The sequence below is a fragment of the Bufo gargarizans genome, chromosome 3 (assembly GCF_014858855.1).
Source record: "Bufo gargarizans isolate SCDJY-AF-19 chromosome 3, ASM1485885v1, whole genome shotgun sequence".
In the NCBI taxonomy this organism is placed as follows: Eukaryota; Metazoa; Chordata; class Amphibia; order Anura; family Bufonidae; genus Bufo; species Bufo gargarizans.
The window spans coordinates 345,219,520-345,243,284 of NC_058082.1; the positions used below are offsets into that span (position 1 = coordinate 345,219,520).

The following is a 23,765-nucleotide window of genomic DNA, read 5'->3' on the forward strand; positions in this document are numbered from 1 at the left end:
GACTGGGCTCGTGGTCGCCAGGAGGGTTGGGGCTTAAACGAGGGCTTCTTACAGGAATTCTGCGTTTCACCGGAGGAGGGGACCATGGTGGATCTGAAAGAGGACAAGCGACGAAAGGACTGGCTTCTGGAACCCGAAGATCTAGGCCTAAAGACGCGCTTTGACTTAAGACTGGGGCAGATGGGCGATTTTGCCCCCTGTAGCGTCCGAGATAATCTCGTCCAGCTTAGCACCGAACAGCCTGGAGCCCGCAAAAGGGAGGTTAGTGACGGAACGCTTGGAGGAGGCGTCCGCATCCCATACATTCAACCAAATCTCCCTGCGCTGTGTGACGGACAGGGCCGAGACACGCGCGAAGAGAGAGCTAATGTCCAAGGAAGCTTCACAAAGGAATTTTGTGGCCTGAGACATCTGGAGAAGAAAGTTCAGGGTGTCCTCGAAGGCGTTCTGCTCCGCGAGGTCCTGATGGTGTCGCTGTAACCATTCAGATAGCGCTCTAGCGACCCAAGCAGATGCAAAGGCGGGCCATAAAGCCTGTTCCTGCCAGAGTAAAGATGGCTTTGGATAAGGAATCCAAACGCCTGTCAACTAAGTCCTGCAGAGAGGAACCGTCAAAGACAGGGAGAGCCGTGTTCTTGGCTAGTCTGGACACAGGCGGGTCTACCTTGGGAGGAGAAGACCATTGTTCCACCATTTCCGGCGGAAAAGGATAAAGAGTATCCATCCGTCTAGTGGCAGAAAAACTGTGATTAGGGCGGTCCCAGGCCTTCGAGAGGACCTTGGAAAATTCACCATGGATGGGGAAGAAAACAGTCTCCGGTTTTCTGGAATGGAACTCCTGACTACTGGTGGAGGGAGATTCCCCTTGAAGATTGAAGGTGTCACGCACTGCCACCACTAAGTCAGCCACCATAGCGGAGAGCTTAGGCGAAGGTTCCAGCTGAGTGTCTTGGTCCGAGATGGACCGTTCCCCTTCAGACCTCTGATCCCTGTGGTGAGGGGAAGAGTCTGTGCGTGCCTCCAGGAGAGGGGGGGGGGGGGGGGGGGGGGGGCAGAGTCATCCGAGGGAGGATGCTGCTGCGTACGCTGCCTCTTAGTAGACGAGCGTCATCTGTGGGAACCACTGTGAGGTGGAGTGGTGTGCGCCACAGGACTAGTGACCGCTATGCGCTCAATGAAGGCCATGGCGGTGCGTGAAAATTGCGCTAAGACAGCGGCTGCCCTAGACATGGTGGATGCCCAGGCAGGTTCCGCAGGGGCGGTGGGGGGACTGGGCTGAGGAGTAGGGGGTGGAGGGCGACCCTGTCCAGGGGCAAGGCAGGAGCCACAAGAGCCTGAGACAGACAGTGGCAGAAAACAGACCGGGCAGGCGTCCATAGGGCCTGAGGTGCAGTTTTGGCAGATTTTTGGGGGGGCCCTGGCTTTGGCATGATGGCAGTATTCCCAGTACACTGGGGGGAGGGCGGGAAACGCTAAAGAGTAGTGTCTCCTACCGCGATTGAGGAGGAGCAGCAGCAGGGAGCTGGAGGATGCAGGAGGATTCCAACCGTGTGGGGAGAGGAGCGCTGAGGCAGAACAGCAGGAGAGGGAGAGATAAGCTCCGCCCCCAAATCGCAGACAACATCGGGCGAAACCCGCGCGCGGTAAGTTCGAATGCATCCCCCGGACACCCCGAAAAAAGGGGGGCATAAGGCGCAAAAGCTGGGAATAGCCATGCCAAACCCTAATGCGGAAGCAAAAATCTCCTATATGGTGCGACGCCGTAACAAAACTTTTTTTTGTTTCAAAAATAAAAATGCACAGAATCGGCATAAGTTATCGGCCGGAAAATTCACAGGTTATCGGCTATAAAAAAAAATATATATATCGGTTGATCCCTACTTAAACATTGTTACCCTTGTAAAAAAAAAAATCAATCACTGCAACAGCAAATTTTCAGCAACCAACCTCACTGTCTGATTCATCACATGGAAGAAGCTGAAAATCACCAAACTCCTCCTCCTCCTCCTCCTCGTTCTCCTCTCTGTAAATATTTGTAAAGAAAAAACTATTTCATAACATGATTAATAAAAATAAATGTAAGTAGTACTGCTAAAGTAACTAAGCAATTTAAAATGTTATTCCCATCTCAGAAATCGCTAGGATATGCCCCCAATGTCTAGTAGGTGCAGGTCGCCCTTCTACTTAGAACTGAGCCTGCAGTCACGGAGGGACCACCAAGCATGTGTGGCTGCCCTCCATTAGTTCCTATAGGAGCGCCGAAAATAGCCAAGTTGCACGCTCAGCTATTTTCGGAAGTCTCATTGAAATAAATGGGAGGTGTACCAGGCAAGTGCGGCCACCGCTCTATTCACTTCAATGGGGCTGACAGAAACAGAGCCAGTGCTCGGCTATTTTTGGCCCTCTCATAGGAATGAATGGAGGGTGGCCAAGCATGTGCGGTGTGCCCTATGGGACTTTGCAAGCTCCATTCTAAGGTGAGATCCGCACCTATCAGAAATCGGGGGCATATTGGAGGGCAAAAGAGGGGGGGGTGGGGGAGAGAGAACCACTATGAGAACAAAAACAAGGAAGAGTTGCAAAACTTTTTTTTTTTCTTCAGAAAGGTGCTCAAACACATAAAACAAAGTATCAGCACATACAGCTAAGAACTATGCTGATACAATTTTCTAATACATTTACACAGTTTCTATATAAACACTGCAAAGAAAGCCATCTGCTTGAATTAACTTCTTGTTAATTATTAATTGCATGTTAATTTACCGTTCTACTGGAAAGGAAGCAACCTCAGCTTGAGCAAACTTATTTTCTTTTTGCAACTCCGAGTGCACTTTAACCAAGCCTGAGGACTCTTGAGTTGAGGAATCAGCTAAACAAGAGAAGACCGGACAGTTATAAATATGCAGATTTGAATAGTAAATCGCACTACAGCACTAAGTACAAAAATAAAAATCTGCAGGTGAAAACTTTAATCATTATTAGTAACCGTGTGCATCTCTTCTCTTAGACTAATAAAATCAAAATTTATGAACACTTACCAAAGATTCAAACATCACAAGTGATCTTTGAATTAAACAATGTAAAATTGAATATATTGATGCAGCTACACAATGTACTAGGTCAGTACACTGTTAATAATGGCTCACAGACCAACAGTGATCAGCCAAGGACATGACCTGTGTGTTTGCCACATCTCCTGGGCTGACTATGGCTCATCTGACCCGAAAAAATTTGATTGTCAGATGCAAAAAAAATAAACATTCTGATCTAGCCACTTGACCAAATGGCAGCACTTGGTTCATAAATGACAAGAGATCCCTAACCTAATTAAGACCTTTAAATATGTAGCAGTTTTACCTTGTGACACAAATTTTCCAGAGCATAATCCCAGCAGCTCATCCATGGCATCTTTCTTGGGCACATGCCCATCATGCTGACTGGAGTCTGAAAGGGTGCCTCTAAAGTTTCCAGAGCATAATCCCAGCAGCTCATCCATGGCATCTTTCTTGGGCACATGCCCATCATGCTGACTGGAGTCTGAAAGGGTGCCTCTAAAGTTTCCAGAGCAAAGGTCCAGCAACTCTCCCATGTTGGCATCCATAGCATTCTCATCCATTGTATCCATTACTAACCTTTGCTTAACAGAGCTGTATTTGCTCCTGTTGTGCCCTACATTTAGGAACCTTTGAAGACAAATAATAAAGATATTGCAGACATAAATGCACTAAACTCATTTAAGAGCTAAATAAGAACTTGGAAACACATGCTTTCATTCATGACAAACATTTTAAAGCTAGGGCATCACAGTGTCTTTTGGTCAGACAATTGTGGTATGCAACTGAGCTCCTGCCATCAACTCAACATACAAACGAAATCCCTAACTTGTGCATAACACAATTTTATATTATCATAAAAACGGAGTTCTAATCATTTGATTATATTAAAAATGGTAGTTCTTACCCATCAGCATCCAGTAATTGGCTTTGTGTGTCATCTTCCAAAGAAAACTGGAACTGAGAGTTTTCACCAGCACAAGCAAAAGATGCTTTAGGCTCAGGTGAGGCGTTGTACAGATCCTGTGAATCTTCCACAGGAAGGGATGGTTCTGACATCTTCCCTGAACTCTAAGATAGTTAAACTCACAATTATAATCTATTAAGGCATGTAACATTCGTAAGAGAAATCAGATAAATTCTATACATAAAAAATTAATACAGTAACCACAAAATAAGAGTGAAAGCATTCAACAAGTAGCTTCTTATCTAACCTTTGATGCAGAGCTGAGGAAGTTTGCTTTGAAGGTAACTGGGGATGGTGACCGGAATCCCCCAACACCGGAAAGGAGGGAACTTCGCCCACTCTTGTTAAGAGGCTGGTATGAAGGAATCATGGACCCAATAAGTTCAAAGCTACTATTGTGGCTGCTGTCCTTTGTCATAGGTAAAAGAAAATCATCTTCCTCTGCTAAACGCATTTCATGGAGGAAAAAAAAAGAAAATTAAGTTTTAGCAATAAGTTTTTGCTGTATAGTAAAATAAAGTTACACAAGAGCAATTACCGATTTTGTCATTGCCTTTGCTCTCAACATCATCATGCTCCATCTTGTCAGGTATGGAATCGCTGCGTGATATAAAATAGTTCAACATTAACATACGACTGTAGCTGTGAAACATTTTAACAGTGACCTTATTTTATTTAGTTGTACAGGAAATGTCTTAATGTTAACGCTGGGTTCAGACCTGAGCGTTCGGGATGTCGCGCTCTGTATGCACGATTGTACCAGCGTTTGCAATTACGCATACAGAGACAAGCGAACGCCCATTGTCGCGTGTTCCCGGAAGTCTATGTACGCGAACGCGCGACAAGACGCCCAAAGAAGCTCATGTACTTCTTGGGGCGTCGGGCGTTTTACAGCGCGATCGTACGCGCTGTAAAACACTCAGGTGAGAACCATTCCTATAAGGAATCATTGGTTCTTGCCTGCTGAGCGTTTTACAGCGCGTAGGAACACGCTGTAAAACGCTCAGGTCTGAACTCAGCGTCAGGGTTTGTCTGGTTCCCAACTCAAAATTAAGGGTTGGAATGTGTTTACATCAATGCACTGCTGCAGCCATTCACTGGCCTCAGGAGTCATGTGCCGCTTGCAAACAATTCATTGTGGAGGTCAGTGAATTGCTGCAGCAGTGCACGCAATGGACGGGAAGTTACACTTCCTGTCCACAGGGGACCTGAAGCAAGGGAGACAGGACCATTAGAGCTGTAACAGAGCTACCTGGCAGAATCAAGTAGTTTTTCTTTATGATCTTAATGAGGCTTGCAAAGTAAAATATAAATTTTTGCAGGTAACACTAAACTGTGTAAAGTAATTAACACGGAAGAGGACAGTATACTGCTACAGATTGATCTGAATAGATTGGAGACTTAGACAGATAAGTGGCAGATGAGGTTTAGCACTGACAAATGTAGGGTTATGCACATGGGAAGGAATAATGCAAGTCATCCGTACATACTAAATGGTAAAACACTGGGTAACACTGACCTGAAAAAGGCCCTAGGAATTTTGGTTTACCACAAACTAAGGTGTAGAAACCAGTGTCCGGAAGCTGCCGCCAAGCCCAATAAGATAATGGGTTGCTTCAAAGAAGCATAGATGCCCATGATGAGAACATAGCCCTGCTTACAAAATCACTAGTCAGACCACACATGGAGTACTGTGTACAGTTCTGGTCTCCTGTGAACAAGGCAGACATAGCAGAGCTGGAAAGGTGAGAACTACTAACCATGTATAAATATATCAGGGGTCAGTACAGAGATGTCTCCCATCATCTATTTATCCCCAGGACTGTGACGAGGGGACATACTCTGCGTCTGGAGGAAAGAAGGATCGTACACAAACATAGAAGAGGAGCTAAGCTGCATTAAGCCGGCACAGCCACTATACTTTGGATGGACCCTTCTGCTTCTGGCTCCATTCACAGTTTAGATTCTGACCGCTGTGGGGGTGTCAGACTGCCTCTGATAAGATACTGATGAGCCATTACCCTTCAATGGAAATTATAAAGTGAATGGGGCTGAGCTGTGATACCAAATACCGTGCTGTGCATAGTGAGCAGACAGAAGCTCATGGCACTGACAGGCTTTCCAGTGCCTTCTCAAACAGGTCATCAGCAGGGGTCCTGGGTTTCAGACCCCCACAGATCAGATACTGATAACCTATCCAGAGGATAGGTCATCAGTAGAGATGAGCGAACCTCTGTTTTAAGTTCAGCGTCTAAAGTTCGGGTTTGGATTAGCGGAGAATCCCGATCTGGAACCGGATATGGATTCAGACTTCCGTTGTGGTCCGTGGTAGCGGAATCAATAATGGCCGATTATTGATTCCGCTACCACGGACCACAACGGAAGTCGGAATCCATATCCGGTTCCAGATCGGGATTCTCCGCTAATCCAAACCCGAACTTTAGACGCCGAACTTAAAACAGAAGTTCGCTCATCTCTAGTCATCAGTATTAAAGTCTCATAAAACCATTTATTATAAAATATAGCATTATACCTTTATATCCATATATAGTACTTTTTATATGTTTAACATTTTTAAGTTTTTCTTTTTATATTTAAACAACCAAAAATCCTGCAGTTTTTGCACTGGCCACTATGTCTAATAACTGCCGTCACTTCTTGGTTTGTACAGATCACATTACTGCAGTTAACTCATTCTAATCCTGCCTGTAATGACCTCTGTGTATAGATAACACAGGATCCACCGTTCACAATAGGTGATTGTCAAAGCTGATCTACTCTTTCCTTGTACAATGACCTCTGCACAGGTTACAGAGCATGCCTAGAAACCCCCCTAGAAAGAGGGTTGGGGTCTTTTGGGAAAGCTGGGACATGAACAAGGATTACAAAATGTAGGGGTTATGTACTCTTTTGGCCAAAAACATTATTTGTACAAGTTTGTCAGAGCTGTCAAAATTTTGCAGCCATCCAAAAGGGTATATTTTATATATAAATCGGGATTGACCAATTATCTGAGTTACCGATATCAGCCAATATTCATGGATTTTTTAAAGTTATCGGTATCAGCATCTAATCTTGCCGATAGCGCACTGGACGTATTATCACAGAACATAAGCGTGCTGCCGTCAGCACTCTAATGTTTCCTCAGCAGCAAAGGGGAGAAGGAGTCATTCTCTCTCTCCATCCCCCCTGTGCCGCGCTGCCAATGAGGAGAGACGGGAGAAGGAGGGGCGGGCGCACTGCGCCACTAATGATAATTAACGTCTAAGGCTACTTTCCGTCATGGATTTGCACAAACGCATCCGTTCAGATAATACTACAAACTGATCTGTTCTGAACAGATGCAGACGGTTGTATTATCTGAACGGATGCGTTTGTATTATCTGTAACATAGCCAAGATAAATCCGTTTTGACCACCACTGAAAGTCAATGGGGGACGGATCAGTTTTCTACTGTGTCATATTGCGTCAATAAAAAAGGATCCGTCCCCATTGACACCAAAATGCTGCTTGTAGAGTTTTGGTGTCCGCCTCTAAAGCGGAATGGAGGCGGAACGGAGGCAAACTGATTCATTCTGAGCAGATCCTTTTTCATTCAGAATGCATTAAAGGCAAAACTGATCCGTTTTGGACTCTTGTAAGATCCCTGAATGGATCTCACAAACTTATACCAAAACGCCAGTGTGAAAATAGCCCAATACGAATACAGGAGGTGGTGCCCAGCCTTTATGACAGGAAGCTGCGATCAGCAGCAGTTAACCACTCAGGTGCCACACCTGAGGGGTTAACTGCTGCCACTGATCGCAGCTCCCTGTCAGAGGCAGGGTGTCGGCTATGTGATTCTGCGCCGACACACCTGCCTCCTTTATTAAAAGTTAATCATCATTGGTGGCGGAGTGCACCCTCCCCCCAGTATTAAAATAATTGGTGGCATGGCCACAGGGTCCTCTCCCCTCCATTGGCGGCAGTCGCAGCTTCTGATCGGAGTCCCAGCAGTGTAAGGCCTCATGCACACGGCCGTGTTCCGCGGCCGAGAGCAGACCGTGGAAACCTGGCTGGGATTCCTCCTGACAGCATGAACGCACAGAGTCATTGGTTGCTATGACGCCGTGCGCTCCTGCTCTCAGCAGGAATCCAGCCCGTGGTTCTACGGACCGCTCATGGCCGTGAAACACTGCCGTGTGCATGAGCCCTAATGGGGCTGCGATCAGTTATCATGGGGGCCAGGACACTACTGAAGCCCTGGCTGCCATGGTCAGCTCCCAGCAGCTGTGTGTACTATGCACAGGGCAAGTGTGAGAACCGTAACAGAAAAAAAAAAGAATGCGCACAGAATACTGGTATACATTATCGGCCCTGAAAAAAAAAAAAAAAAAAATACATCTATATCGGTCGATCCCTAATATATAACACAAAGTAATAACTAGCTTGTAAGAGAACACAGATCGTAAGAAGTGAGAGATGGAGAAGCAAACAACTACAAATTAGAATCTAAACTTAAAATATTACCCAATTTTAGTTGAACTGTCTTTAAACAACAGCAAAGTTGATTCTGTTGTTACAGGCCTTGGCACAGAGATTGTCACTTTAGTTATGTCACTTTCCTCCAAACCTTCATCCTTAAGGTCCTGCTCATTCCCATCTTCTCCAAGGAGATCCTCTATGGTCTATGAAGTCCAAACAGAAACATGGAACAGCCTGAATGAGTTTCAGACATTAAAGGGGTTTTCTGAAATTGATATTGGATGACCTATTCTCAGGATCAGTCATCAATATCAGAATGGCAGGGTTCTGACACCCAGAATACCCACTGATCAGCTGTTTCAGAGGCTTAGGTGCTTTGGTAAGCATTGTGGGCCTTCTAGCAGAAAAGCTCACAGAAAAAATAATAAGTATAAGGGCCTGTTTCACACTGGCATTTACTTTTTCCGTAGTCCATGTGCTGCTGGAAGTTCTCCAAGCCCCATTCACTTTAAAAGGGGAGCAGCAAAGATCAGGCAGCAGTACAGCAAATATGCCAAGAGGCGGCCGGACAATACCTTTGTGAAAAAAATGAGCCCTCACACGTTTCCGTAGATGGAAATATAAAAGTTATGCGGGTCAAAATATGGTGATATTAAAACACAAGAAACACTATATATATGTGGTATAATTGTTATCGTAATGACCCTGACAATGAGGAAACATCTCTGTTTTACCGCATAGGGAAGGGCACTAAAAAAAAAAAAAAAAAAAAAAAAGGGTGCAATTATGTTTTTTTTCCCTCTCATTTTCACCCCATTTGGAATTTTGTTCCAGCTTCTAATTACGTAGTATGCAATATTAAATGATGTCATTAGAAAGTATAACTTAACCCACAAGAAAGAATTCCTCACATCTATGTGAACGGAGAAATGAATAAGATGGCTCCAGAAAGGCAGGGAGTAAAAATTAAATACAAAAAAAGAATTGCAGGTTCCTTAAAAGGTTAAGTAAGCTTTATCAGCTACAAACTATACATTCTGTTATGCATTTACCTCTGCATTGCCCTCTTCTTCCTCCTCGTCCTCAGACTCAGTCATTTCTTCCTCCTCCTCCTCTTCATCATCATCATAGCCATTTTCATTGTCAAGATTAAACAACGCTTGGCGCTTCTGGCGCTCTTCAAGACGTCTCTGTTTCATTGCCTCCTGAAGCTTTGCTTTAAGAACTTGAAGCTTCTCACCTGGTCAAACACAACTCATAAGGAAAAAAGTACAAAACAAGAGAATGCAAACCAGCACAATATACACACACACACACACACACACACACACACTACCTGGTTTGCCATGTACTTTGTTGTCATGGTTTTCAACATCTACAGTGACTGGCACAACATCTGCTTTTAGCTCCTCTTTACCATCAGCCGTTGTCTCTTTGCGAACAATGTTGAGATGAACTTTTTTCTCTGTCACAGCTTTTACTTTGTGCAAGCTATGTTTTAAGAATCGCTCCTTTAGTGCTTCAAGATCTGAGATAGCATTGGAAAGATATTTAAGAAACCAATTTAAAAAATAAAAAAAATCTGTTAAATACAAATCTAAATGCTATGTATGAAATATGAATTTGTGAAATAAGATGAGACTTCTAAACGGAAAAGAAGTAAATCTGCTTCTCTACAAGGAAATATAGAAACCTTAAAACGGTATACTAATAAGATAATTTAAAATAAAAATGGAGGAGAAAAAAAAAAACCACAATACCTAAACAATACCCCTCCGCTATTGTTCTCCCCTCAGTCTCCCCCTCCTCTCCATTTGGGAAACACCTTTGACGGCACGCTTAGCCAATCACTAGCTGAGGCAATTGACTGAGCCCAAGAAGAAAAACTACAGATGAATGGGGACCAGAGCAGCTGCCAAATAGTAATGGTGGGGGATTGGTAATGCATACGCTCACCGTTCACTATTTTTGCACTCAGATTGCATCTGCATTTAAAATGATCACACTGGAATACCCCTTTAAACCCTTCCAGCACCATGCAGTTTATGTACATCACATTGATGGCGTATGCACAGAAGCTGGTGCTGCAACATCTTCTGCAGAAGTAGGCTGTAAAATACAGGTAGGCTCCCTGTGCAATGGCCAGGATCAGTGTTAGCTTCCTTTTAATAATGTATGCAGTCTGTATTGTGAAATCATGCCACATTCTTTTTAAAAGTTATTAGATATTGATAGCGCAAGAATTACATGCAGTTTTGGCTGCAGACATCCACTGCAGATTTCCCCCTATTCATTGCAAAAAGCAAAATCTGCGGTGGAGATCCGCAGCATAAAACGGACATGTTGCAGATTTCAAATCCACACCACAGGCTAATTTATGCATGATGATTTTACACTGCTTGTAAATGAGATTCTTAACCCCTTAGTGACCAGCCTGTTTTGGGCCTTACTGACCATGTGTTTCTTTTTTTCGTCGTCACCAAGCATGACGATTTTTCGCACGTGCGTGCAAAACGCATTACAATGTTTTGCACCCGCGTGTGCAAAACGCAAACATGGAACGCAATCGCAGTAAAAACTGATGTTTTAGTGTCAAAAATCGCACCATTTTCCCTGAACGCATCTGGCCCCTATGCGCAATGCCCATGTGAAATGGGCCTTAAAGAGGTTGTCCAAGTTCAGAGACGAACGTGGACATATCCCCTTCTTCCCCCACTCAGCCCTTCTAACATGCTCTAAAGGGCAAGGGCTGTTTGTTTATATTTCTACACTGCTAGGCGGAAACTCTGCTAGCTTATCTATGGAGAGCCCGGTATGTCACCAGATTTCCAGAAAAAGCCCTTGCCCTGCACTGAATTGTAATGCTCATGTCAGAGGGGCAGAGTGGGGGAAGAAGGATATAATGTCTGGGTTCAGCTCTGAACCCGGACAACCTCTTTAACCCCAAGTTATAAAGAAATGAAGTACCTTTATTTGGCTTTGGCTCATCCAAATTTATAAAACAACCATCATCTGGACATAGGCGAGGTTTTACTGACAGGTTGATTCCCAGTGCACGAAGTTTTTCCAGTTTTGACAGCTTGGGCTTCTCTTGTACTGAAGCAATATTTGAGCGGTTGTCCTCTGTTGCATCAGCATGGTCACATGTTGTGCACTTAAGGTCTGGTTTAGAAATATCTTGCGACATTTCAATAGCCCTTTCTTGAACGTGTGCTTCATTTTCCCCATCAGCAAATGTTTGATGTGCAACATGAGCACCAGAAAGTATGGATGAATTTTCTGAATTGTTAACATCTACTGCTTTATTCTCCGAGCTGACAGGCTGACAATCCTCACTTGCAAAAGCCTCAGTCACAGCTTCTTCAACGGCAGCAGCTTGTGGCTTCTGGAGAGGTACTTCAGAATTTACTGTACATCCTGGTACTGAGGCAGTGTCACAATCTGCAGGCTCTGGGGGTTTAGCTTCAACCTCTGTTTTGTCTTCAATAGTTGAAAAATTGTACTTTGAGGACCTATAAAATACAAAGTTAAAAATTAAATGACAAGTCCACTTCTTGAACACATACACAGCACTAAATAGTTCCCTCTATAGCTCTACCAGAAGTACACAATTAAAAATGTGTCCTGTTAGTTGGTAGTGATATGGGAGCAGTCTCACAAATTGCAATGTAATCTGAGCCCAGTGCTGCTTACAAATAGGTCTATATTCGATTTTTATACATTTTTAATATATTTACTACACAATCCATTAAAGCAAAAAAGAGAAGTAGCTTTTCAGTCAAATTGAATATGACAGGTGATTTCTGCTGCCCTATCTGAGGATAAGATAGAATAGATTATTATTATTATTTATTATTTATGCGCCATTCATTCCATAGCGCTGTACATATGATAAGCGGTGCACATACATAACAGACAATTGTACTAATCATAAACAGATTGAGAGGAGCTGAGCTTTGCGATACATAGGCTTATATGATTTGAAGCAGGATTTCTGAGTTGGCAGCAGCATACCCAGACAGCACAAATCACCTGAAAGGTCCACATTAAAGCATTATTCAAGTAAATATACACATAGGCCCCTTCCCCAATTATGCGAGATGTGCAATATCCATCCATTTATAGAAGAACAGTAATCACAAAATGCAGTGCAGACAGGTTATAGAGCAGAAAGAGCTGAATAGAATATAAAGTTTTGTGGGATTCAGTACAAGTTAAGTAATATTAAGTAAAACTTGTAATTTATACATGTTTCTTTTTTTACTTCAGTTCTATATGGGGAGGTGTTATCAGCTGTACACAGGTGGCAGACAAGTTCAGAAAAAGCTGATATAAATGACAAGTTTTACTTAATCTTTTCCTACAAAACTATATATCAATCTGCTTAGCTCATCCTGCTCTATAATATGGTGCCTGCAGATTGCACTGCATTTTGAGATGACAGGTTTTTTGTTTTTGTCTTTTTAAATATAAACAGGGCTATGGAGTCAGTAAATCAAACCCTTGACTCATTTGTAAATTGCTCAGGTACAAAATTAGTAATAACATATTTTCGTTAGCAAAATCATGGTAACAGACTATGAAATGTTTTCATCCCCATCATGCAATAATTTTGAGAAACTATCAACAAGTACTCTTGATTTACAACTGTATTATAAAAAATAAATAAAATAAAAACCCACACACACACATTGACTTTTCTTACTTGATTAGTTGCATTGCATTTCCTTGACAGGCTGGTCTCGATCGGCGCTTGAAAAAGTCATGAATGCTTTTAGGTTGAGGTAGGTGATATGGTAGAGACACAGCAGACTCTAAGAAAAACAAATATGTACAATATTTCATTCTTGTGCTAACCCTAGACTAGAGTGTAACCCTCAGTACTAATATAAAATTGAACACTTACCCCGCAAGAGCCTTTGTGTCTCGCTGTGCAACTGCTTTATGGCTTCCTTACTCATTCGTGCTGCTTTTCTCTCCTTAAGAATAAAAAATTTGAGTCAGATCAGCAATATTCAGCATAAAGTTTGTAAAACACATGTATATTATGATAAAATAACCGTGTGTAATATATACTATGCACTGCAATCATCTAAGCCAGTGGGACCATTTTATCTGTCCCCCGGCCAGAACATACTGTGAAAATGCTAATTACCACTTCTGGAAGTGGTCATTAGAATGCGGGAGGAACCGGAAGGTGAGTACAGTGCATTACTAGCTGTACTCACCTTCCCTGGTCTTCTTCCAGCCCCACTCTGTGTCCTGACACTATGACCTGACGCTGTGCTCTGTCAGGTCACAGTACAGCACAGCAAAAAGACGACCAGGGAGGGTAAGTGAATCTGCCATCTGAAGCTGGAGGGGAGGAGAGGTCTGATCTGAGGTTGCGAGTTCTGATGGGGGTGTGATCTAAGGCTGGGAGTGTCTTATCTGAGGCTGATGTAGACTGGCGGGTCTGATAGGAGGATGATGGAGGTGGGGTGCAGATCTGAGGCTGAGAAAGGGACAAAGGCAGGGACAGTGAAAGTTGGGTGAGCCCCTATCTGGACTCCTCTGGGTTTAGCTTGGCTGCCATTAATGCCAAATAAAGAACTTATATACACAACATTCTCAACTTAAAAATTAGTCTACTACATGTGGTCAAAATATAATACAGTGTAGCGCCATTTTGTGCTGCAAAAATACAACGCTCTATATTTTTTTTATTGAAGCGCAATTTCTGTAACTTACCCTTAAGTCACTTAAATGTTTGACCAAATATAGCAGTCAAATTTTTAAGTTGAGAATTTTGTATGGCCCCCGAACAACGTTACAAATATTCAAATGGCCGTCGGCAGCAAAAAGGTTCCCCATCCCTGATCTAATAGATGGTGGGGATACTGGAGGTTGTTAGAAGCCAATGGATCAAGCATCAATATACACAATTTATCTCGGGCAAACATTTTGACAAAACAAAAAGACCAAACCTTTCTTTTTCCAGACTCTTTTTCTTCAAACGTCTCTTCATCCTCTGCTCCATCAGATAAATGAGGCTGTAGGTTATAAAAATGATTGAATTCTATGTGAAAGGCCTGTACATTAAAATCTGCTTGTAATATAAATATATAAATATGCAAAAATGGAAAAATGGGCAGCACTGCATTGAGGACGGTGCTGTATATATATATATATATATATATATATATATATTCCCAACTGTCTTGCAACAAAATGAGGTATTTGCGCATAAATAATATACGGCAATATGCACCTACTGTCTGAGATCTAGGCCCAGAAACATAACGTCTTACAGTGTAAAGGGTCTATTAGGCCAGATTTTCTAGCAGATGATCGCTAACGGGCATTCCTATGAATGCTCCATAGTGATCATCTGGCAGTCTAATACTACCTCCAAATGCCCAATGAACAAGCAAATGCTTATGCATCAGGCAATTGTGTTTTTTAAGAAAGCTTAAAAATCACAATGGTGCTGGCGGCAGAACGCGCCGGGTAATAATGATGTGCCGCAGGCACACAACTGCTCTGCATGGGGATGACCGATAGCAAAGCGTGTAAAAGCAGTGGTGTCCTCCTCTGGCTATCTGACAATTCTCTCTCCACAATTGTCTGCAGCATCGGGGTGTCCATTACACCCTTAAGTTCAAGACAATGTTCAAGACTTCTGTTGTCAGTAAAAGTGGCATCTGCCATGCCTTCTAACAGCATTAAAGCTTAACTTTACTGGCTGAAAGCCTATTGGTTGTCACTAACTTCCTTACTATAAAAAAGGGAGTTTTGACTTAATTTACAGCAGCTGCAGCTCTCCTCTTTGTGTCAGACTGCAACTCGCAAAAAGTAAAGATAGATGCAAATGGCCTTTGAGGAAGAGAGTTTGCATGAGGGTGCCATGAGGGTCGTCTTTGAAAGAAAACTTTCTTTTTGCTCCTGAGCCAACTTCGACCTACGTATCATCAGTAGTGAAACAGTAAAAAAAGCAATGAAGGTATCAGTTTCACAACTACTCTTCAGAATGGACCACACAGAGAACAGGCGGGGTAAGGAGGTTTAGAAAACTCAGAGTTGCGCTCTCTATAAACGACTATGGGGAGAACGCCCCTGTGCTGCTGGAGGATGTGCAGGCCTAGTCATAAAGTAGGCACATTCTCCAGCGGTCCATGGGCACAAGAGAAGCTGAAACCCCGCCCCTTGGGCAGAAAGAACAGGGATTAGTTCAGGTTATAAAACACGAGTTTGCAGTATTCATAATGTGGACAGGGGGATACTTATATGTTTTAAATGCACATTAGAAGACCTGTGCATGGATATGTACAGCTAATTATGGTTATTGGGCCTGTCAGTGTCCCTTTAATTTGCGCCAGAAAACTGGGGTAAATGAAAATAGATTTGTTGCGGCTGCTGGTAATGCCCCTTTCCCATGCCCAATTTCCGAAAAGTAGCAAGGGCAGCCTAAGAACACCACTTCAAACAAAACAAGTAACAATCGCACAGTTTGCGACTTTTTAACGCCACTTTTCATGCACAATTAGGTTGTGAAACTAATACAATAATGAAATGAGGGTAACATTTTACCAACAATGACCAGGGCTGTGGAGTCGAAGGCAATTTTGGGTACCTAGAGTGGGCAAAAATGAACCGACCGACTAAATTTAAGTTGGAATAAAAATAAATAAAAAAAAGTTTAAATGTCCCAATTAACAAAAAGTTATAATTAAAGGGAATCTGTCACCTGCTTTTAGCATTTTAAGCTTTCAACATTGCCATGTTAAATAAAGTACCGTATATACGGGAAAAATTATTGACTCGAGTATAAGACTAGGGTGGAAAATGCAGCAGCTACTGGTAAATTTCAAAAATAAAAATAGATACCGTACCAATAAAATTTGATTTTTGGGAAAATACCAGTTCATGCGAATTTTTATGCAAAAATTTGAAAGCGATTTTTTAGCGAATTTTCGCAATCAAGAAAATACCCCTCCCTACTTCATACTTGGTCAGGGAGGGGGGCTGTGCAGGGGCCGGTACTTACTGCCGGTGTAAATCTCGCAGTCTGCTCCCAGTGTAAATCTCGCGGCCCGCGTGTCTCGCGAGATTTACACTGGGAGCTTAACAGAGGTGCCGAGCGGACATGCTGGGAGCTGACCGGAGCAGCTGTAAAGGTAAGTAACAGCTTCTCCGGCCCCCAACATGTCATAGTCTGTATTATGGCAATGTAAGTTGCCATAATACAGACCTAGACTCGAGTATAAGACGAGGGGGCTTTTTTAGCACAAAAATATGTGCCAAAAAACTCATCTTATACTCGAGTATATACGGTACCTCATTTCCTGGTCTTCTTACTTTATTTCATTTTGATAAAAAATATATTTTTCTGATATGCCAATGAAGCTCCAAGGTGCCCAGAAGGGCGTTTTTTTTTTTCTCTTTGGAGCCCAGTGACGCACCCCCTGCAGTGCCCAGCCCGCCTGAAACTGAAGGCAAAGAACGCCTCCTGATCCTGAAATAACCTCCCACAGCCCCGGCAAAAAGTTCAACGCCCTTGCCACATCATCTTCTACCTTCAAGAAATACCGCGTTCTTCTTCCTGACGGCCACCAGAAATCTCGCGCAGGCGCAGTACCGCTCATTAAGCTCCTGAGGCAACAGCGCTCAGATTACGTCACTGGGCTCGGCCCATGCCCAGTGAGACTTTTGAGGCTGTTGCCCTCAGGAGCTTGATGATCGCGCAGGCAGTACTGCGCAAGATTTCTGGGGGCCGTCAGAAAGAAGAACGGGGCATTTCTTGAAGGTAGAAGATGACGTGGCGAGGGCGTTGAACCGTTTGCCGGGGCTGTGGGAGGTTATTTAAGTATCAGGAGGCGTTCTTGGCCTTCAAATTAAGGGGGGTTGGGCACTGCAGGGGGGGGGGAGGCATCACTGGGCTCCAGAGGGAGAAAAAACGCCCCTCTGGGCACCTTGGAGCTTCATTAGCACATCAGAAAAATATATTTTTTAGCAAAATGAAATAAAGTAAGAAGACCACTGCAGGAAATAAGGTACTTTATTGAACATGGCAATGTTGAAATCTTAAAATGCTAAAAGCAGGTGACAGATTCCCTTTAATTACTTCTCTACTGTAAGAATAAAGATCAATACATGCAGTGCGTCACGTTACCTCAAAACAAACACGTTAAGTGACCGTGAAGAAGCATGTTTTTCACATGCTTCACTATATGGCACGCAACGCACAGTTAAGGCGCGGCAATACTTATACTTTCCATTGTGTTGTGTTCCGCTGTTACAGGGAAGGCAACGCCCATCGTTAACCTAGCCTCTCACTGATAACTGATTAAGTAAATATGTTTTTTGCAGGACTAGAGACACTTGTATAAGTGAAGGGAATGGATAGTCAATAGTTCAAGACTGAAGCTGTAAACCATTTGAAAAACTGCTGTCATTCAGCTAAAGCTATAAAAACTTGTAAACTCAAATTGTTAGCCTAAACTTTAAACATGACTATGGGATTCTACTAGGAAAATCATGTTTTACAATAAATGCCCCTTCCCCTGCCCCTTCTTGGATCCTCCCACTGCTTTATCTTCAGCAGAAGATCAGCACACAAAGGAGAAGGCAGCAGCTTCTGCCCAACTACCTCTCTCTGCTATAAGAGCTTAGAAGAACTTTGTGGAACAGCCGTATGATGCCTTTCTTTCCTTCAAGGAAGTATAAAATATATTTGCATATTAAATACAGAGGAGTCGGAGCATTTATCTACCGACTCCACAGCCCTGACAATGACCGAGTAAGAAATGTTTATCTCACTATATTGACGTCTTCCTCAGCCCTGAGACCTACATATCAGTGAAAGTATACTGAATAAACATGAGCACGGTGGAACTCCAATGGAAGGTGAATCAAAGGAACATGTAGTTATCCAACTGTGATTTAAGTGGAAAAAGTCAGAATTTTTGGCTACTTTTTATATAGTTCTACAGAGGACTATGACATGATAATTTTCTGCACTGGGAATGCTGAAAACAATATGCCCATTAAAATCAATTACGATAGACAGCATATGCTCCAGTCCAGAGGTCAGATCCTCAAGTAACTTGTGGGACATGGGTCTAAATCTCACCTGATGGGCTTTACTTTACCAAATCACAACTGTCTACAAGGTCAGATCCTTAAAGGGGTTATTCAGGAAAATATATTTATGTGCTCAGTAAAGGTCATCAGTACCAGATCTGCGGGGCAATACCCGGGACCCCCGCTGATTAGTTGTTAGAAGAGGCAGTGAGCGCTGCAGCCTTTTCGTAGGCCAGTAACTTCACTGTACATCATCGGTCAAATGGCCTAGTTGCAGGTCAGCCCCATTCAAGTCAATGGGGCAGAGTTGCAATACGAAGCACAGCGATGTCCTTGGAAAGCTGCCAGGAGCCTGCATCACTCAACTGTTGAGTGCAGCAGCTCCCTGAAACAGGCGATTGGTAAAGATTGGTCCAGCACCTATCTTTAGAATGGGGTGTCCAAAGTTTGGGAGAGCCCATCGCGCATGTGAGGCCGCCCTTAATTCATTTCTATGAGAGTGCCGAAAATAGCTAAGTGGCGCAGCCAGCTAGTTTCGCTAGTTTTTATGGAACGCCTTTTACTTTTTGTGCATCAATGGAGGTCTCTGCACCAGAAACTGAAATCTATGCATTCTAGGAGCTGGTGTATATTTCAGGTACAATTTCAATCAGTTTTTTGCATAAGCAGCAGTGTTCAATCTTTTGAGCCCCGTAGGCCACCACCACTTCCCACTTTTTTAGAGGCAGGTGGTCAGGACACAAAGGACTAGATTTATCATTACTCTGACAGCTCACTCCACTTTCACATATGGCTAAAGTCAGATTTATGATCGGCCCTTTAACCCCTTAAGGACACAGCCTTTTTACACCTTAGGACCAGGCCATTTTTTGCAAATCTGACCAGTGTCACTTTAGGTGCTGATAACTTTAAACCGCTTTGACTTATCCAGGCCGTTCTGAGATTGTTTTTTCGTCACATATTGTACTTCATGACACTGGTGAAATGAAGTCAAAAAAATATTTTTTTTTGCACCAAAAAATACCTAATTTAAAAAATTTTTGGAAAAATTAGCAAATTTCAAAGTTTCAGTTTCTCTACTTCTGTAATACATAGTAATACCCCCAAAAATTGTGATGACTTTACATTCCCCATATGTCTACTTTATGTTTGAATTGTTTTGGGAATGATATTTTATTTTTTGGGGATGTTATAAGGCTTAGAAGTTTAGAAGCAAATCTTGAAATTTTTCAGCAATTTACAAAAACGAAATTTTTAGGGACCAGTTCAGGTCTGAAGTCACTTTGCGAGGCTTACATAATAGAAACCACCCAAAAATGACCCCATCTAAGAAACTACACCCCTCAAGGTATTCAAAACTGATTTTACATACGTTGTTAACCCTTTAGGTGTTGCACAAGAGTTATTGGCAAATGGGGATGAAATTTGAGAATTTCTTTTTTTTGTCAAATTTTTTATTTTAACCCATTTTTTCCACTAACAAATCAAGGGTTAACAGCCAAACAAGACTGTATCTTTATTGCCCTGACTCTGCCGTTTACAGAAACACCCAATATGTGGCCGTAAACTACTGTACGGCCACACAGCGGGGCGTAGAGGGAAAGGTGCGCCGTTTGGTTTTTGGCGGGCTGATTTTTATGGACTGGTTTATTTACACCATGTCCCATTTGAAGACCCCTGATGCACCCCTAGAGTAGAAACTCCCTAAAAGTGACCCCATCTAAGAAACTACACCCCTCAAGGTATTCAAAACTGATTTTACATACGTCGTTAACCCTTTAGGTGTTGCGCAAGAGTTATTGGCAAATGGGGATGAAATTAGCAAATTTCATTTTTTTGTCTAATTTTCCATTTTAACCCATTTTTTCCACTAACAAATCAAGGGTTAACAGCCAAACAAGACTGTATCTTTATTGCCCTGACTCTGCCGTTTACAGAAACACCCAATATGTGGCCGTAAACTACTGTACGGCCACACAGCGGGGCGTAGAGGGAAAGGTGCGCCGTTTGGTTTTTGGAGGGCTGATTTTTATGGACTGGTTTATTTACACCATGTCCCATTTGAAGCCCCCTGATGCACCCCTAGAGTAGAAACTCCCTAAAAGTGACCCCATTTTGGAAACTACGGGATAAGGTGGCATTTTTTTGGGGACTATTTTTAGGGTAAATATGATTTTTGGTTGCTCTATATTACATTTTTGTGACGCAAGGTTACCAAAAATTGAAATTCTGAAATTTCATCTCCATTTGCCATTAACTGTTGAGGAACACCTAAAGGGTTAATGAAGTTTGTATAATCAGTTTTGAATACCTTGAGGGGTGTAGTTTCTTAGATGGGGTCAGTTTTGGGGAGTTTTTACTCTAGGGTACATCAGGGGGGCTTCAAAAGGGACATGGTGTCAATAAAAAAAGGCCATCAAAATCGGCCTTCCAGAAACCATGTCGGTCCTTTCCTTTTGCGGCCTCCCTTTTACTGATACAGCAGTTTACGACCACAAATGTGGTGTTTCTGTGAACTGCAGTATCAGGGTAATAAATATTAAGTTTTGTTTGGTTGTTAACCCTTGTTTTATTACCGGAAAAAACTGATTGAAATGGAAAAGTGCCAAAAAACGAGATTTTTGTATAACTTACCAGTAAAATCTCTTTCTCGCTCTTCCTTGGGGGACACAGGAACTCTTGGGTATAGCTTATCTCCATAGGAGGCGTGACACTAAGTAAAAGACTGTTAAGCCCCTCCTCCAGCAGCTATACCCTCAGCCTGGAGAGAGAGACTTCCAGTTATGTGCCCAAGTAGTGCAAGACAAAGGCAAGGAGTAACCAAACCAATACCAACAAGTCAGAAAAAAACACCCGAAGGCCAACAAAAAACAATGGGTGGGCGCTGTGTCCCCCAAGGAAGAGCGAGAAAGAGATTTTACTGGTAAGTTATACAAAAATCTCGTTTTCTCGCCCAATTCCTTGGGGGACACAGGAACTCTTGGGACGTTCAAAAGCAGTCCACAAACAGGGAGGGACCACAACCAAAAGCGAACCAGGCACCGTAAACATTAAGGCACCGCCGCCTGCAAGACCAAGCGGCCCAAAGCAGCATCCGCCGATGCATAAGTGTTCACCCTGTAAAACTTGGTGAACGTGTGCAAAGAAGACCAGGTGGCCGCCTTGCACAGTTGTTCAGCCGAGGCACGATTACACTGAGCCCAGGAAGCCCCGACCGCTCTGGTAGAATGAGCGGTAACACCAAAGGGCGGATCCCTGCCCCGAGCACGGTAAGCCTCAACGATAGCCATCTTGAGGAAGCGGGCAACAACCACCTTAGACGCCGCCAGCCCCCTGCGCGGACCCTCCGGAATCACAAACAGAGAATCCGAGCGTCGAAAGGGTCTGGTCACATCCAGGTAGATCCTGAGAGCCCGAACAACATCCAGACGGTGAAGCTCCCGCTCCCGGGGATGCGACGGGGACGGACACAGAGAAGGAAGGACAATATCCTCATTCAGGTGAAAGGCGGACACCACCTTCGGAAGAAATTCCGGAACAGGGCGGAGAACCACCTTGTCCTGGTGAAAAACCAAGAAGGGCTCCACGCAAGAAAGAGCCGCCAACTCAGACACCCTGAAGAGACGTGATAGCGACGAGAAAGAAAACTTTGCAAGACAACAAGCGAGGGGAAACCTTGCGCAGAGGCTCGAAAGGGGAAGATTGGAGAGCCGCCAACACAACGTTAAGATCCCAAGCAGGAACGGGAGGGCGATAGGGGGGAGCACAGTGAGCAACCCCCTGAAGAAAGGTCTTAACCGGACCGAGCGGAGCCAGAGGACGCTGAAAAAGGACCGAAAGAGCCGAAATCTGACCCTTCAGGGTACTGAGACCCAAGCCCAGAACCAGACCAGACTGCAAAAAGGATAAAACCGTAGGAAGGGAAAACCTCAGAGGGGGAGTCCCCAAGGCCTCACAGAAAGCCAAATAGGCCCGCCAGGTACGATAATAAATCCTGGCCGAGGCCGGTTTTCGTGCACGAATCATGGTACGGACCACGTCAGCCGAAAACCCCCGCCGCGTCAGGACCGCGGTTTCAATAGCCACGCCGTCAAACGTAGCGACCCTAAATGCTGGTGGAAGATCGGCCCCTGAGAGAGGAGGTCTTCTCTGAGAGGCAGAGGCAAGGGAGCGTCTGCCAGAAGCAACATAAGGTCGGCGTACCACGGACGACGCGGCCAGTCCGGGGCGATTAGGATTGCTGGCGTGCCCTCCGCCGCAATCTTCCGAAGGACACGCGGAAGAAGAGGCAGGGGCGGAAACACGTAGAGGAGCGAAAAATCCGTCCAGGGGAGGACGAGCGCGTCCGCGCCGTAAGCGTCCGGATCCTTGGCCCTGGCCACGTAGATGGGAAGTTTGTAGTTGAATCTGGAGGCCATGAGATCCACGTCCGGACGACCCCAGCGGAGACAAAGAGACTCGAAGACGTCGGGGTGCAGAGACCACTCCCCCGGGTCGATCGTCGTCCGGCTGAGGAAATCCGCCGCCCAATTGTCCACCCCCGGAATGTAAACGGCCGAAAGGGCCGGAACATGAACCTCCGCCCAGCGAAGGATCAGAGACACCTCCCTCATCGCCGCCATGCTGCGAGTGCCCCCCTGGTGATTTATGTACGCCACAGCCGTGGCATTGTCCGACTGGACCCGAACAGGGCGACCCTGAAGCAACGAAGTCCAGTGTCGGAGCGAGAGGAGGATGGCCCTCAGCTCCAGAACATTGATCGGCAGTCTGGACTCCGATGGAGACCAAGTGCCCTGGACGGACCGAGGAGGAAACACTCCCCCCCAACCCCGCAGACTGGCATCGGTGGTAATCACCAGCCAAGTCATTGGCAGGAAAGACTTCCCCTGAAGAGGGGTCCGCAGCCACCAGAGGAGAGAGGAACGAACCCGGGGGGAAAGGGGAAAATGCCGATCCAGACTCTCCTGGGACTTGTCCCAGGCGGACAGAATGGCCGTCTGAAAGGTGCGGGAGTGGTACTGTGCGTAAGGAATCGCCTCGAAGCAGGACACCATCTGACCCAGGACCCGCATGCTGAACCGGAAAGAAGGACGGCGGTGGGACAGAAGGCCCTGAACCGACCGATGGAGGAGCAGGCGCTTTTCCAACGGAAGTCGAACCACCGCTGAATCCGTATCCAGCAGCATCCCCAGAAAGACCAATTGCCGGGAAGGAACAAG

At 44.4% G+C, this 23,765-nt stretch overlaps 1 protein-coding gene across 1 annotated transcript in view; it reads right to left on the minus strand.

The window, feature by feature from the left end:
• CLSPN (claspin) overlaps window positions 1–23,765 on the minus strand; it is a 63,796-nt gene that overhangs the window by 22,647 nt on the left and 17,384 nt on the right. The window contains exons 5-17 of the mRNA XM_044285078.1: window positions 14,451–14,516; window positions 13,391–13,463; window positions 13,190–13,298; window positions 11,452–11,996; window positions 9,821–10,012; window positions 9,537–9,724; window positions 8,530–8,687; window positions 4,559–4,620; window positions 4,268–4,464; window positions 3,961–4,124; window positions 3,358–3,683; window positions 2,764–2,869; window positions 1,948–2,023 (exon numbers count right to left, since the gene is read on the minus strand). Coding sequence (XP_044141013.1) covers window positions 1,948–2,023; window positions 2,764–2,869; window positions 3,358–3,683; window positions 3,961–4,124; window positions 4,268–4,464; window positions 4,559–4,620; window positions 8,530–8,687; window positions 9,537–9,724; window positions 9,821–10,012; window positions 11,452–11,996; window positions 13,190–13,298; window positions 13,391–13,463; window positions 14,451–14,516 — 2,262 coding nt within the window. The remainder of the gene's footprint in view (window positions 1–1,947; window positions 2,024–2,763; window positions 2,870–3,357; window positions 3,684–3,960; window positions 4,125–4,267; window positions 4,465–4,558; window positions 4,621–8,529; window positions 8,688–9,536; window positions 9,725–9,820; window positions 10,013–11,451; window positions 11,997–13,189; window positions 13,299–13,390; window positions 13,464–14,450; window positions 14,517–23,765) is intronic.